At 36.9% G+C, this 16,397-nt stretch overlaps 1 protein-coding gene across 1 annotated transcript; it reads right to left on the reverse strand.

Annotated features, from left to right (window-relative positions):
- Positions 1-2,774: 2,774 nt before the first annotated feature.
- On the reverse strand, positions 2,775-3,869 carry LOC117792624 (endoplasmic reticulum resident protein 44). The gene has a single exon (XM_034632832.1). The coding sequence runs from the start codon at positions 3,867-3,869 to the stop codon at positions 2,775-2,777; it is 1,095 nt and encodes a 364-aa protein (XP_034488723.1).
- Positions 3,870-16,397: the final 12,528 nt, after the last annotated feature.

Consider the following 16,397-nt stretch of genomic DNA (forward strand, 5'->3'; position numbering starts at 1 on the left):
GAAATTTCAGTGCTCCGCCTTTTTTTATGCGCACATGGCGAGCAGACGTGACCGAACCGCTTTTTGCCGATTGGTTGAAACGGGTTGAAACCAGTCGACAAGCGAGATGGCAACGCCGTGCATATGCTACACACAGGTGCGAGCGAGTGGCAAGACAATGGACTTGAAAACGTCGAAACAGCTTTGTCATTGGAACATTGTGAGCGAGAGAGCGCCAGCAAGCTTGCAAGCAGTGCGAGCGGGAAAGCTTATAACTTAAGAGAGCATCGTCGCTCTCTCTGCGCTCTTAGTTGATGGTGCAGACAACACGTCTTGTTGTTGGCTTGCAAAATATTCGAGTTTTTGTTTTGTTATCGGTCGCGTATTTTGTTAATTTAATTAAACAAAAACGTTTTGTTTGTATTTTTTTCGTATCAACGTTTTTTGCACCCAACATAAAATTGGAATCAGCGCATTTGATTGCCGTCGCCGTCGCCGAGCGCACAACTTTGAATATGTTGAGCACTCATACACTGACAAGCTGTGTTGTTGTTGTTATTGCTGTTGCTTTTGTTTTTTCTTCTGTACGTGCTGTATTTGTCATTAAATTACTTGTGCCGTTAAGTTTTAATTGAAATATCACACATTTTGTGATTGCAATTGCAATCGCAATCACAATTGCAGTTGTATTTGTATTTGTATTTGACTTTACATCAATTCACGTTTTACGTCATTATTTTAACTGTAATTGACTTTGTTTGTTCTGTGCTCGTATATCGCGTATATCAGATGTATTGATCGGACTTAAAGCTGGACCTATTAAGTGTGACTTGATCTGAGATACATTTTAATTAAGAGTAAAAAGAGGTTGAGTCAATTTTAATCTGTCGTTAATCAGGCTAATAAAGCAGAAATGTTATGCCAAACATGATCAAACTAGTCAAATTTTCTTTGTCACAACTTTTTCTTATACTATACATGTTGTCAAAGAGGGATCAGACTATTAAATCAAAGAGATTATACAAGTATTAACCACTTTCAATCGATTTAAAAACACACTTATACTAAAGGAAAGTCGAAGATAGTTTTGATTTGTTTTTTCCAAATAATTCTTTAAGTGCCAATGAGCATTTTGGAAAGATTTATTATAATATCAATCATAAAGTTAAAAACTTATTAATACTACACATTTTCCAAATTTAAGTAACTAATATTACGAATTAGTTCGTATAACTCTCCTATCTTCAATTCAAATTTAATTCAATGATTGAAACCAGATCTAAGCCTATAACACTTTTACTCTAGTATAATTCGGATTAAGATTATCTAGGTTAATTTGAAAGGAAAATCAAAGTGTGTAAATGTTAAACGGAAGCCAAATTAGGTTTAATATAGAACTTGCATGTTGGCTCAAAAGCTGAGAAAGTCTGAAAGCAAAGTACTTGAAAATAAAATAAAACTTCCGCACGTGACTTCCGCGCCAGTCACTGATGAGGCAACTGGGCGCTGATGGCAACTAACGATGGAGCTGGGACCATTGAGGTTCAGTCCACAGGTAATTGGGCATCAGAGTAATGCAGTTGAGGCGTAGGCGATTAAAAGGTGATTAAATCAATTGCGCCAGACAGCGCTGACAGCGATGGATGACCAAAGACTAGCACCACATAAAGCTACAGATGCAGACACAGATACAGATAGATATGCCAGTTGTGATGCATTTGTGGATACATCTTGAGGCATCAGTCAACTGTCAGTGGCATCGGCTTAGCTTCTATGTTAATGCGCCCCAAAAACGTTGACATTTATTGGCAGTTATTTATGGTGGGCATGGTCAGGCCAGAGCTTCAACACCTTTTTGGTGGCAGATGCCAGCAGTGCGCTCCAAAAAGAGCAGGCAACGTCAGCCGACTATGGAAAACTCTGTAATTGCAGTGGAGGCCATGCGAAGGTGCCGCATTTGGCACATGAGTTTGGCACGCGTTATTGACGCTCATTAGAACGAACGAACCGGGTTGGAACCAAGTTGGTTCCAATCTGGATGCAGCATTGATTCGATTCGGCGTACCATGTCCAATCTCTTTAAGGCAGTCTCAAGCTGCAATATGTCCATAAATTTATTAATAATTATGACAATTTATGAGTAAAAGTGTTTGGTCTGTGGCGCTGCCTTAATGGGCAATACCCCCCAAGGATTTGAGCTAGTTCCAGTTAATCAAGTGGAACCACTAAACCTCCTGGGTTTGACTGTCAGATTGATTGACTAATGAGTTCATCAACATTTCTCTAAACATCATAGTGGTGCGTATTCAAATGGTTGCAATACTTTCTTAGTCACTGTTGATCTGGTTCCTAGAATCATCAGGCTACATCTACTAACTATGAAGACACGTGCCTCGTCTTAAGTTTGGTTCTCAATGGCGATCCATGTCCATATTGGCTGGTGTTCGATTTGTCGCAGTAGCCATAAACAGAAATCCAATGCCGAACTAGGGGCAAGCATCCAATACATCCCTATACATACGTGTACGACCACTACACCCCTCATACTAGCACTTATTATGAATGCCAACAAATATGGTTCTGCACAAGTATTTTCAGTATCGACTTGAGATTAAATATTGGCACCAGAAATACGTAAATAACTCAATGAAAATTTAAGTTTAGTTTATGTATGTATTTAAACAATTGCAAAACTATTAATAATCATTTAAAATAAACTCGACTCTACAAATTTTTACATTTATCTCTTTGATTAAAGAATTGCTGAATTTCACTCTTAATCTACTGGTTTTGTATTACAATTCCTCTCTGGCAAAGGTGTATCTGTTTCTTGAGGGCAAGAGTTTCCTGAATTTTGATTTATATACAGATTGAGGTGTGGTTGTACCCTGAATTATCTCCTCAGAGGTTAATTCATTTTCGCCTCGGTCATCCTGCGGATTGTCCTCTCGCACTGTCTCAGCTAAATCATCCTTTAAATGGTATGCCACATGCAGATCACCGGAGAATAGACTACCAATGAATTCCTTAAGCTTGCCTGGCGTATGAATATCCGAGTAATTGGGAAACAGATACATGTGCACAAACGAATCGATGACTATGAGCGGTAGATCCTCTTCCGATTTATCCAAATGATAAAGAGGATGAGAAAAGCTTGCACCATCGGCAGTGAGAAAGTTTATATTATCCAATTCATTCATTAGTTCTGCTTCTATGACATTTTCAAACTCCTGCACCGATTTCGAGTCACTTTTGTTGTGAAAGAGTATCACAAATTGCCGTCCCTCTTCGGAAATCTCCTCGGCATTTTCAAATGTTAGTTCCCTAACTAGCGGCCTACATTTCTCCTGAAACCAACGGAGCATCTCGCTGAAGCCTGTCAAGCTACCCGAATATTCGTTATTCAAATCCTGATTATCATGGGCAAGATTCCGCACGAATTTTATTTTATTTTTGCCAGATGAACTCATTGACATGGCCGCTTCACCGAAACTCGCATGGAACTGGCAGTGATCTCTCATGGTAAGCGCAGACTTCCGAAATACTTCATATTCGAGAAGATCCTTTTGCTCAAAATATCCAATTATCATGTTTTTCTGGTTGGGCAGCTTCTGCAGATCGTTCATTGACTGGAACTCATCTATAGGATCTCGAAGTTCATTATAGACAAATTGAACAATTGCATCCCGCGAACGTTGTCCTCGGTATTCCTTCTGCCGAACCCGTCCAAATCGCACGATCCTGACTGTGGGATACTTGCCTACATTAAATCGATTCTCCAATCCTGGATGCTCAAGACAATCGACCTTTCCCAATTTCAATTTACCATCCTCACCAAATGCCGATCGCAACTGATGAGCGGCTGCCTCAAAGATTGGCATGAAGTTCATGCTGTATCTGCAAGTTTTCGCATAGAATAGAATGAGCACCAGCTCATTACCGTGAAGTATATCATGTAGATTTTTTGAGTTAATATCAATCGCTTCACTAGCTGTTTTCACAAAGAGCGGGCAAAACACCGCAAGCATCGGCAGAAAATATCCGAGTTTTTGACACATTTTCAATGGAATACAACTAACTGCTTTAATAGAGTGGAAGCAAGTTTTGTACCTTTAGTTAGCTTACTTAAATTTCAATTCGTTCTGTTGTAAATTCATTCGTCTCATAGAATATCTTATAATATGCTCTCTTTTTTTTTAAAGGAAATATATATATAAGATTTTATTTAAGTTCATTAACTATTTATTTAAAATCGGTAAGTTATATTGTAGAGTATTTAAGAGAGAAAAATATATTTACATTGTAGTAATATTGTCAAACAAATTTTAATAATGAAATAAACTTCAAACTATTATCTTTTATATTCGATTTTATTTTATCAAAAAATAAGAAAATAACTTCACTTAAATAAATTAACTTTTAAACGATATTTTACTACATATTAAGTTAGAGTCTTTCTTCTTATCGGTTATGGACAGAATCTCATTTAAGAACCGCATCTAATGAAATAATTGTACACAGCTATTTACAAGCATTTAATGCCAATACTATTTCAATAGCAATTTCTAAATGCAGCCAATTAAAATATGCCATAATTACGAGTACGAGAATTCACTCGTAGAACCGGCTGGGGTCTTTGGAAACCCATATCCAGGTAGATCTAGAGCCACAGTCAAAGTCAAACCAGTCCCGGCGCAAGTTGCAATGTTAATGACATAATTTTAAAAAGCATTTCATGAATAGCCATTACTACGGAGTGCAGACTGACCACAAAGAGACAAAGAGAGTCACAGAAATGGAATAAACACTCGTACTAAGTTCTGATTTGAAATTCAAAATGAACAGGAACTTCGATCCATATACCATATATATATGTTCTTAAGCACTGGTGTCTAGTGTTGATTTTAATTAAAACATGACAAAGCTATGAGTATATTCATTGTCACATATTCATTCAGTTATTTTTATTATATTATAGTTGAATGAATGTAACCTGTTCTCTGAAAATTATGGAAATATAGCAACTATAAATCTATTTTAATAACTGTTTATTTTTCGCATTTAGGTTCTTATTACATTTTTCGACTCAAAAATAATTGAAAGTCTTAAGTAATGATCGACTGAGTAAAAATTGTTTATTGAATTTAATTTTAATTTCTGAAACATATATGCTCAAAAAAATATATTCAAATTAAACGAACAAAAATTGTCAATTGACATTAGATTTCAAACTTTTCTATGAAGAGTCTTCATAGACCTATTCAGTTAGAGATGTGCACGTGACAAATTCAGAATTGTGAAATTTAGTAAAAATATATTCTTATTTTCTATTGCTTATTTGGTATCTTGAGATTTCTCATAAATATTCGTGACACATAGAAAAGCACGACTATCGTCACAGCTCTAGATCAGATAGACGTGTGACTTGTGACTCTCTGGTTGGGGTCTAAAAAAGTCACCGAAATATTTGCTAGTTATGCTTATCTGCTGCTCTGGCATCGTCTCGCGCGACACGAGGATACATGCAACCCCCGTGTCCTTGGCGCCCACAAGCGAACGGGCATGTCAAATTACTTGTATATAATTCACATCCTTTAGCTGGCCCTGTCGAGTGATTTATGGGCGTCTTCTGTTTTCACAGAATGCTACCAAAACGCTGCTCTATAAATAAATACATGGCAAGTCGGTTCACATTCCAAACTACTGAGCAAATTGTTTGCCTCAGCACTATTATCCTTTTGCGCAAGCTGCTCGGCTTTTTGGAGACAAGCACACGCCGCGCCATTTTAAGTAATTGCTGACTTTTGCCATTGCCATTCCCATTCCCATTTCTGTTGCCATTGTGAGTTATACGTTTTCGATACGAAAATTTGATATTCTGACCACATGCTGTGATTAAATTGTTATGCCATCTTTTTTGCGACATCTACGAATCCACACGAATTTCGGAGGTGTTCCACTCTGTTTTCAGTTTTGTAATTGAAAATAGTTTTTGGCACTGATGAGATGCCAGAAACCCTGCGACAGAGGCGTGCCTTAGATTGTTGAGCCTGATTAGATTTATTACTCTGAATACTCTGACTGTCTATACATTTATTTCAAAATAATGGGAATAGAAAATTTATTATTTCAAAATCTTTGCCACAATTTTGTTTTTTTTTTATAATTTAACTTGAATTATATTTTAGATAAACAAGAATATTCTTTTTGCATTGCATAGATTTTCATTTAAATTATTTTGGGCTGCAGTTGTTTCATAAGATGGTATAAATGCTAAAAATAAAATATACCGTGAAAATATTAATATTAATGCGCTGTTTATTATTTTATTAATTGGGCTTTAACCTATTACAGTACTTAAAATATTGTAATGTAAAACAAATTTATTTATTTATTTTCTGTCATTAAAAAATAATGACTAAATTCTAGGATGGTCAACAACTTATAAAATCAAATTAAATTAAATAATATTATTTTTGCTATGTATTGTTTATTAAATTTATATTAATTAAATTATGCTTTCGATGTTATTTAATTCAAATTGGGAAAATGCTATTAATTTTAATAAAGTCTTTAAAAATATTTTGTCTGTTTTACTTTTCAATCCGAATGCTTTGCCATTAATCATGTTGCAAAAAATGAAATTCTAAAAACACAACAAAAATTTGCGCAACACTTTGGTATGCAAAATTTTAGTAAATTGAAAATTACGGCAGAGCAGAGCGTTGCGAAACCACAAAACCCATTGAGAAATAAGTTTTGTTTGGGGGAAGACCAGGTCTAGGTTCAGGTCTGAACTTTAAGACGAACATGTGCATTTGTCATAAATTAGAAACTGTAACTTGGGGTGTTACCTTTTTGCTTTTGGTATAAGTCAGAGTCCGAGCGCACACTTAAATTTATTACAAATAACTCTTGCTCTTGTTTTTTTGCGCTTACATTGTGCTTAAAACTCATCCAGCACTCGGTGTGGTGTTTCATTTTTTAGCTAAGCAAACTAATCAACGCTTGTAATTTGGTCCGGTATGCGAGACATGGTTTACGGTTGCCAATGGGATGAGACATTTGGTCAAAAGGCATGCGGCTAAATGAAGTGTGCTCATTGCGAGACCCCCTTCAAGTTTTGTATCTGTGTGTGTGTGTGTGCAGTGAAAAGTAAACAACAACTCGGCTATTATAAATCTTGGCCTAAGTGTTGTGGTCATTTAGCAAATGTCCAACGATGTCCGGCATAAAAAGTTGTGGGTGCAGTCAGCACAAATGGAAAATGGTAGCAAAGGATGAGATTGGACTTGAAGGATGCTTGTGATTTATAAAATGTATTAATTAAATGGTCCCAAATGTAGCCTGAGATTATGATAAAAGTCACAAGAAGAGGGGAAATCAGAGAATGGAAAGAATAAATGAATCAACTATAAATATTCACAATTTTGAGCATAATTTTAAAGTCAAATTTAGCAGACATTAAAATGGCATAATGGCTATGTCTCGCCACACACATACACACACTCTCACAAGTACAGATACTCAACAAAATATATAAGTATTAGTGCTGTCAAAGTCAAAATAAACGCAGCGACAATAATGATTTATGTGACCATGGCTGAGAAAAGAAAAATCCCGAAAGGAAACCAAGCTGAAGACCCTTTGTGAATGGCAAAATTTAGTTTGGGAGGGGGTGAATGACGGGGGAAGACATATGAGAATTTGGTGACATACGAACGTCTCACTGAGCTGCACATAGAGAAAAGGACCTCCCTCTCTTTAACTCCCTCCGATAGGAATGAGCGCGACAAATCTGTGTATAATTCGAAAGACAATGCACCGGGTGAGGGGTGAGTTCAGTGAAGGGAGGACCTGAATAACAGTATAACGCCCACAATTCAATATTGAAATATGCCCACATTTATTAAATTGCGCATTCGAGTCATAAATCTTGACAAGAAATTAGCAAGAGTCGTTGGTAAAATGATTAGCCTAAAGTCAAATGAAAGTAGCTATACAATTTTCTTTTACTTCAGCAGATGCTTAAAGTACAATTCGAATAATATACTAAAAGATTGCCAATAAAAACTTTTCGCCAGACAATAAAAGTTTCGCACCCTTGGGCGTCAAAATGTCAATGATTTTGGTCATAAAACGATTTAGATAAATAAGTGTATTGACCATTCCAATTTTGTTAGTTATTGACTGCAGATAAAGAGCAATTGTGAAAAATATTCAATAATTATTCTAGTTTTTGTGTAATATTTCGATACTCAGCTCAATTTATTTTTCAATAAATACATTGATTAATTCATAATATATTTAATACATATAAATGGTCGACATTTTCTTATCGATTCTCAGCAATTTCTTTAAACACAATGCCAAAATTTTAAAGTACTTAATGGATTTTGAAACAAAAGTGAAAAATCCAACCAAGCTATTAAGAAAATTGAATTCACATGGAACACAAACACGCTTACAAACAGAGTATACTTTGAGCTGACTGTGGGGATCCAATCAGCTCGTCAGTGCCCAGGCCAGGATGTCGTGCCAGCTCATAAGGCAGAGAAATGTAAAACCGCCATAATAAAGGATAATGTCGGCGCATATTAAATAAATGACTTCCGTCCTCGTCGTAGTCGTCGTCTAGGTCTAGGTCTGTGTCTGTGTCTGTGTCTGTTTCTGTGCGCCCCCCACAACGTTTACTCAATGAAAACAAGCAAAAGGATATTGAAATGAGTTGGTGAAAATGCAAATTCATGCCAATGGGAAATGACGTGTGCAGAATTTCACAGGCCACGATGATATAGCGAAATTTAAAAACAAACACACAGTCGGCACTCTGCAGTATTTAATTAAAAACTTTTGAAAAGTCGACACAACATTTAAAAGTGAATTAAAGGGGTTACAGGAAGTGTCAATATTTTATGTTGTTCCATATTTTCGGGCTCTTGAGGTAAAACGTACTCTACATTGACCTGTTGCCCCACTAATAGGAGTTCGGATGAGTACATGAGATGTTCTCACAGCAGTACGAGTAATTACAAGACATCTGGCCAGATCTGAGCTGGGCTTAATCGCTGTTTAAGTACACGGTCGTGGCTTAAACGCGAATTACGCCCAATATGCTCACTGGACTTGCCAGACTCATGACCATTTAATGTAAACAATAATTAAAAGCATGAAGTGCCAGTCCCCAGTCTTTAGTCTTCATTCACAGTCCCAGTCTTTGCCTCAGACTCTGAGTCTGTGCCAGAGTCTGAGTCTCAGTCTGGCTTTAAGTTAGACACCCTTCGTCGCTCTCGGCGCATAATTCCCTCAGTTTATGGCTTAATAGCCGCGAATGCAGACGCTAAGCGTTCACTTCTTTCCTTGATTATACAGGCAGGTACTCGTATGAGTACCCATACTCATACTCATATTCATACTCATACGTAGGTCCATTGGTTTCGGTGCTTTATTAGTCACTCAGCGGAACGGCAGCAAAGGAGCTTCTAGATGTACGGCAGAATATTATACGTATATAATTTAAATCAATCATTTAGAGTCCATGAAATAATAATATTATATAAGCAGCTGTTCATTATTTATACATATTTGCATGGCATTATAGAAAAGTTGTAGGCCTTAATATTTAAATGAAAAGAACACTGCTACATAAATAAAATTATGCTTAACAACTCAATACACATTATAAATACATAACAAGATTAAGTTGTCTATTTTTAATTATTGAAATCAATTTATGAAATTATTTAATTTTAAACTTTCTTTTAAGACTTCCATCTCCACCTGCTGGCTAAGCTCCTAAGACCAACTAATACTACTAAAACCCATACTTACAACCCTGATTATAAAGGATGCTGTGCATTATCAATGTCAACTTTGTTGTTGCCTTTTCCATATTTCCAAAGATAAGAGTAGGAATGGCTTTATTTTGCAAATGCAACTGACGCTGGTTATAAGGTCTAAATTCGTTTATTAAATTCACCCTTAAAACTCCTTTTTGTTGCACTTTGGGGCGTGGTCTGACTGAGACTTGGCGCAGTGCTTTGTGCGCAGTCAAGTTCTCCTCCAGGAAAAGTAGGCGTCTATGCAGATTTTGCAGACGCTGCAAGTCCACTACACTCAACTCTCTCTAAGTGGAGCTTCACTTTCGGCAACGCCCACAACAACGACAGAATTGTTTGTTGTTGTTGTTGCAACCGACGCGTCGTTGCAGTCGATGGCAAATTTTGGGGGTTGTGTTTCGAAGGAGAGAGATTTATTTAGGAAATTGCATTTTTGACATTGCAGCTGAGTGTGTGTGTTTTTTTGCTCGATGCCTCTGTCTCTAGTCTCGTGGATGTCACTTTTGTCTACGTGATTGTGTGTTTTTGTTGCCCCAACACGATGTACTTTCAATTAAAGTTTGTCACAAACTAGAAGATCCTTTCATGCCTGAAATTCCTTGGCAGTGGTAATGTACAATTTGAAAATTAAGTTGAATAATTCCCTAGTATTTTAAGATACTAATTTGTGGATATATGTTCTTGAGATTAAGATAAGTAATATAAACATGATAGAATTTTAAAAAATCTGTATAAAATATTAACTACTTTTTAAAGGCATTTGAAAAACAGAACACGATTCGAGTAACTCTATGCTAATACCCAACCTGCAAACGTGTATTTTATTATCTCTCATGACCCCTTCTATAACCGCACTCATCCGAAGGAGAATCCAACATGCGCTTACCAAGTCAAACATTTATCAAAACTATTTGTACGTGCTGGGCCGAGAAACTGAAACCGGGACTGAGACTGTAGCCCTAACAGATATGGCAGTTACATCTCATGCAGTGAGAAAGAGAGAGAGAGAGAGTTAGAGAAATGGGAGTGGGTGAGAAATAGAGAGGGAGAGAGAGTACCGCCTCAAGGAGCTGGGGCTCTGGTAATCGTATTTTTCAACGAAAATATTTTTGCATAAATTACAATAACAGCGACAGCAGCAGCAGTAGAACAATAAGCAAGATGTCTACCAGCAAACCAAACAACCACAACAACAACAACATTCTTGGCATATAATTTAGTGTCGCTTATGAAATAAACTTATCTAAGCGGAAATAAAAAGCCCTCTTCAAGTACACACACATACACACATACATATGTGTGTACAGATATGTATATATATATATATATATATAAATGTGTGAGTGCGGTTGTTGTATTGTGGGGGAGTGTGTACAAACAGGTTGTTGTAGCAATAGCCGAAGACGTTCTACACATGCGAATCCACACATAAATTTTCGCGTTGCGGTAAGAAAAAGTATCTGAGTATCTGAACTGAGTATCTGTATCTGAATCTCTGAGGTAAAGCGATGGCGTTGAAATTTAAATTCCTAAGAAAGTCGTAAATTATTTTTAGTGGCTTAAAACGTCAACATTGGGTGCATGTTGTGTGTGAAAGCTGTTGTGGCTAGAGCAAGTGAGTTTGTGGGTTCGTTGAAAAGGTCGAGCCAGTTAATTGCGACTGTGAATGTGAATTGACGTTTCATTCGTAGGTACTTGAATAACTCATTACAGCTTCCGCTGCGGAGCCCGCAGGCGCTTATGAGTGCATTCAATGCACTCCTTGACAAATGATAAGTCTGACTCTGGGTTGCGTCAACAACGTGCAACGTGCAACTTTGTGCCGCATTTCATTCATTCATCAAAGCAACAACACTGTAGGCAATGCGCTGAGAATGAGATTTTGCAGTTGCCATGCTGTACAAATAGACACACGGCTGCGTCCGTTGACTAGTAATTAAGGCGACAAAACACTCCTAAGTGGGCGTGGCACTCATAAGCGTCTGGCATACCCGATGATGTATGGCAAGCGTTTAGGCGTCCCAGCTCGCTGTAGTGCCAATGCAACAGCTGCCGTGGCTGCAGTGGCAACCAAAAGGTGGCAACTACTGTCTCAGGTCGCAGAGCGCAATTCCAGGCGCCAAGATTAAAGACATTGTTCTGTGATTTATTTTACTGCAGGCGCTACTGTCTCACCGTGATAAAGTTGACTACAACTTGCCAGTGAACCTATGCATAAACTTAGGATCTTTGAGTTCTTTAGATTTACAAGTTGTGGCAAAAATGAAATACTATTAGTTCTCAATAGTGTAGCTTCTATAGGTACTACATAGATTAAGTTGAGAATTCTTGTATGCTGACTACCTTTCTTTAATATTTCTTGCACAGTGATATATGACTAAGATCTTTTGCTAACTTATTTTGAGTTTTCACCCTAGAGATATTAAAAACAAGCAACCGATTTTTCGGTTCACGTAAATTATAAGTGATTTAATGTTCGGACTTATTTTGGGAGTTTAAAAAATCTGCAACCACAAATTTTTTTTAAAATTCCAAAAATGCAATAATATTGTAATAATTTACACAATCAACATAATTTTCTGCCTTTTCATATTATACAGGTGTGTTCCAGAAAGCTTAAGAGTTTTTGAAGAGAATTGCTTTTGAAAACAACCGTTCGAAATGTCGGTGTTCCTCAAATGCAAGAGATTTAGTTTTTCGAACATATTTTCGAAGTCAAAAAAATTGACTTTCTACCAGTTTCAACAACACTTTTAGGTGGAGAAGTATTTTATATAATTAACAAAATTATAAAAAATTTATTTTATGCATTTTTGTTCAATTTAATAATAAACTTAGTTTAATTCAATGATTATTACATTTTGTAAATTCTCTCAACAATTTTTTAGACAATTGAAAGCGATGCTTGCTTGTTTTCAAGAACCTTAACAATTGCTTTTGGTTTGCTTTGGCGCTGTTAGAGATTTGTAGAACACCTCTTATATATACATAAATTATTAAAATTTTTTTAGATTACAAGGCAAAGTTGCCTTTAAAACATCAATATTTGCATTGTATGAGTCAAATCTTCTGCATACAATCAAAGACTTTTCTTCTTTTGTATATAATTGGATCTAATCATTCTGGCAGCTTGTGCTTAAAAGATAAAGCTTCAGCTCACATTAAACAGATTTAAAACATAAATATATGCAGAAGTAAATCAAAATATTACATACTTACTGAATATCGTTTTTTAATAGGGCTGAATCCTATTGATAATTTAACACAATCGATTCTACTTTTAATAAGGATGATCCAATTTATGAGTCCATTCTACTAAGCACATCCAATAATGTGGAGAAATTGATTTAAATTCAATGGCAAATTAAGTGGCGCTATAAAGCGGCGCATTTAAATCACTTGGCAAAGTTGTTATTGGTGTTGGGTCCAAGGAACACATGCCAGTCATTGTGAACCCCAAAGAGCGCCACTCAGGCCGACAGTCAGACAGTCAGACGGACGGCAAGACAGCCAAGACAGAAGTCAAACAGTCAGTCCCAGGCAGTCGGCGTGCTTGTTTAACATAATCCTGGCCCGTAAGGCTGACAAAATGCGTCGGCAATTTGTTTATTGGCGCTGACTTTGTCGTTGTTACTGTTCCTGTTGATGTTGTTGTCGTTGTCGGCAAACATGCCACAAACTACGCGCTGCAAATAAATCACCAAAAATATTTCAACTACACTCACTGCTTGAAGTTGGATTTCGGATTTGGTTTGGTAGCTGAAGCTACTCACACCGCCGGCATATGTTTTCGCCAGTTCCTTTGGCAGTCGGAAGTTTGCAATGTTTCAACAGGAAGCGCTCGATTGTTGTTGTTGTTGCTGTTGCTGTTTGTTTGTCAGTTTGTCATTCTGTTTGTGCTCTGTGTACTGTTATTTCGACTTTGGCCTGACACTTTGACTTTTGCATTGAAAGACACACATTGTATGCGACATCATTGCCATTGATGGGCTTGGAGTGAATTGCGCTAATTCATTTGTCAAGTGCCTGGCGAAACTCGTGAATCATCGATGAAATTGATGCTCCATTGTCTGTCCACAGATCAAAGAAATAGGGCTTTAGACGAGTTGGGTCATTGACTTTCTAACTTAAAGCTGAAAACCTCATTAAATTAAATTAAATATTCTTTACGTATTCACTTCATAAAGCACTTTGAAATGATTGTTAGAAATTATGTCGTTGCCCCAAAAAAAATTAAATCGCATTCCCAGCGACTTTTTAATCTCATAAATCAGCGTGAAATTCTTAGCCGAAAGGCAACAAAGGAATGTTTACGTTCTGGCCACCATTTTCAAAATTTTCTTGCATTGTTTTTCACGTGAGCGTTTTTCTCTGCGTTGATATCAGTGTTACCTTTGTCAGGTAACATGTGGCACATAAATTATTAGGAACAAGAGCAAACATGTGTGTGTGATTTAAAGCAGCGCAAGACTAAATGAAAATGTAATGAAAAGAAATTTCTTGATGGGGTTGAGATGCGGAAAATTTGTTGTAAAATTGTAATGAATGTGTGAAGTCCTTGTCGTACAAGCATTTTCGAATCAGATCCTTGGTGATAAGCTTTCAAGCTGCAAAGTAGCTTAACAACATCAACAACAAGAGTATTAGTAAAAGTCCTCTGCCTGTTTTTAAAATATAATATTAAAATTTTAGATGTAGATTTAAAATTTATAATTAAATAAAATCATTTTTATATAATTATGCTTAATATATTTGTTTCTGACTTATAACTATATACCTTTCTTTAGCTCCCTTTTGAAGTTTTAAAACTGAAAATTTTAATTTTAAGTTTTTACTTGTAATTTTTATTGGGTCGAAATTAAAGAATTTCATAGTATTTTTATAAGAAGTTATGGCAATTTAAAATCCTTTTTGTTTAGCCTTATTTAATATTAATCAATAAATATGTGGCATTATTTAAAGTAGCATTTAAGTCTCTTCTAATCCACTGTGCCCCAGAAGTTGTGCCCCCTGAGGTCGCAGCGGCAAACAAAAGCTGGCAGGATTGTCGCAGGCTTGTCAAGTGCCACACACACACACATGTCAACCTGTTTACGTGTGCGTGTGTGTGTGTGTGTTCAACCTGCCCCTTTTTAAACCGCTTAATAAAGTCACTTAAGCCCGACCTTTTGACTACGTTACAATTGACACGAGGAGTGTAGTGTGTTTGCTTGTGTGTGTTTGTTGACAAAGGCTGTCCTGTCGCGCTGCCATTGTAGTAGCTGTTACAAGAGACACACACACACACACACGCACACACATACAGTTTGCCACTGGCAGCGTGACATCATGTCTTTTGTTGCGGTCAACCGGAAAACTGCAAAACATGTCGCCCAAACAGGCACAAGCCGCCTCGTCTCTTGCCCCTTGCCAGTGTCCTGTGTCCTGTGCCTTTGCTTGTCCTTGCTGCACGTTTATCATAATACATAAACGAAAAAAAAAAAGGATCACAAACAAGTCTGTCAAGTTTTCAACTTACAAAATACCTGTCGCCGTCGTTTATTCAACTGTGTGTGTGTTTGTGTGTGTCGCACACTCAAATGTGATAAATACGCGCTACATAAAATTGTGAATCATTAATAAAAGCTGCCCTTGATGCGGGGGTTGCTTGCTTGCTTGCTTGGCCGGAGACGTAGCGAAGCGAGCAACCCCCATCCCACCTGGTAGACTGAGTCCTCCACAATGATCCTATATAAACAACAGAACTTTGTGTCCGAAATGATTTCATTTGTGGGAATACATTTGCCTCGTTCTTCGCCGGACTCAAGTAATTTGTACAATTTTTCAGCAGCATCATGTGTTTGCCCGTATCATACGCATTATCAGCCGTATCCTCATCGTTGTCCTTGCTCTTCTGGACGTTGTTGTTGGCTTCGTTGTTATTGCTGTTGGTCATTACGGTCATTAAGCTGCGGCTATATAGCTGTGTCTCTGTCTGCATTTGTGGCTGTGTTTGTGGCTGTGTCTATGCCGCCGGCAAACGCTCCCACGTCTTAATCCTTGGCCCATTTGACGGGTTTTCTCTGCTCTTTTCACACTCGTTAGACAGCTGCATTTGTGCCGTGGGCCATCTCGCAGAACCCGGCCACTTTGTAGCTGCTAAGCCCAGTCTAACATTATGACGGATTGCCCTTAATGTTACCTTTAATTTGATCAGATTTTGACCGTTGGAAAAATTACCTATTATGTGTGTTAAATTGAGGCATTTTCATAGTAGTTGAACCATTTTAATAGTTATCTGCCTACAACTTTAATAATCATTTGTACTACGAGTAAATGGCTTAAAAATTAAATATTATGCTAAAAGTTTAATTGTTTTTATGTTTTAGCAAGACATACATCACAAAAAACTATGCGATTACTTTTATTGAAAATGTTCTAAATATCCATCACTAGGGTAATATAAGAAATAATAAGTAGAACAATAGGAATATAGAGCAACTTTTACAGTTAACACTTTGTGAAGGCAAAGTTGTGTTTTTGGAAATATGATCAACTATCACAAGTAAATATTAAATATATATAATGGATGAAAAGAAA

Source organism: Drosophila innubila (assembly GCF_004354385.1).
Source record: "Drosophila innubila isolate TH190305 chromosome 3R unlocalized genomic scaffold, UK_Dinn_1.0 2_E_3R, whole genome shotgun sequence".
Lineage (NCBI taxonomy): Eukaryota > Metazoa > Arthropoda > Insecta > Diptera > Drosophilidae > Drosophila > Drosophila innubila.

What these genes read in the sequence shown, in the direction of transcription:
- LOC117792624 (XM_034632832.1), bottom strand. Translation starts at nt 3,869, where the DNA reads ATGAACTTCATGCCAATCTTTGAGGCAGCCGCTCATCAGTTGCGATCG.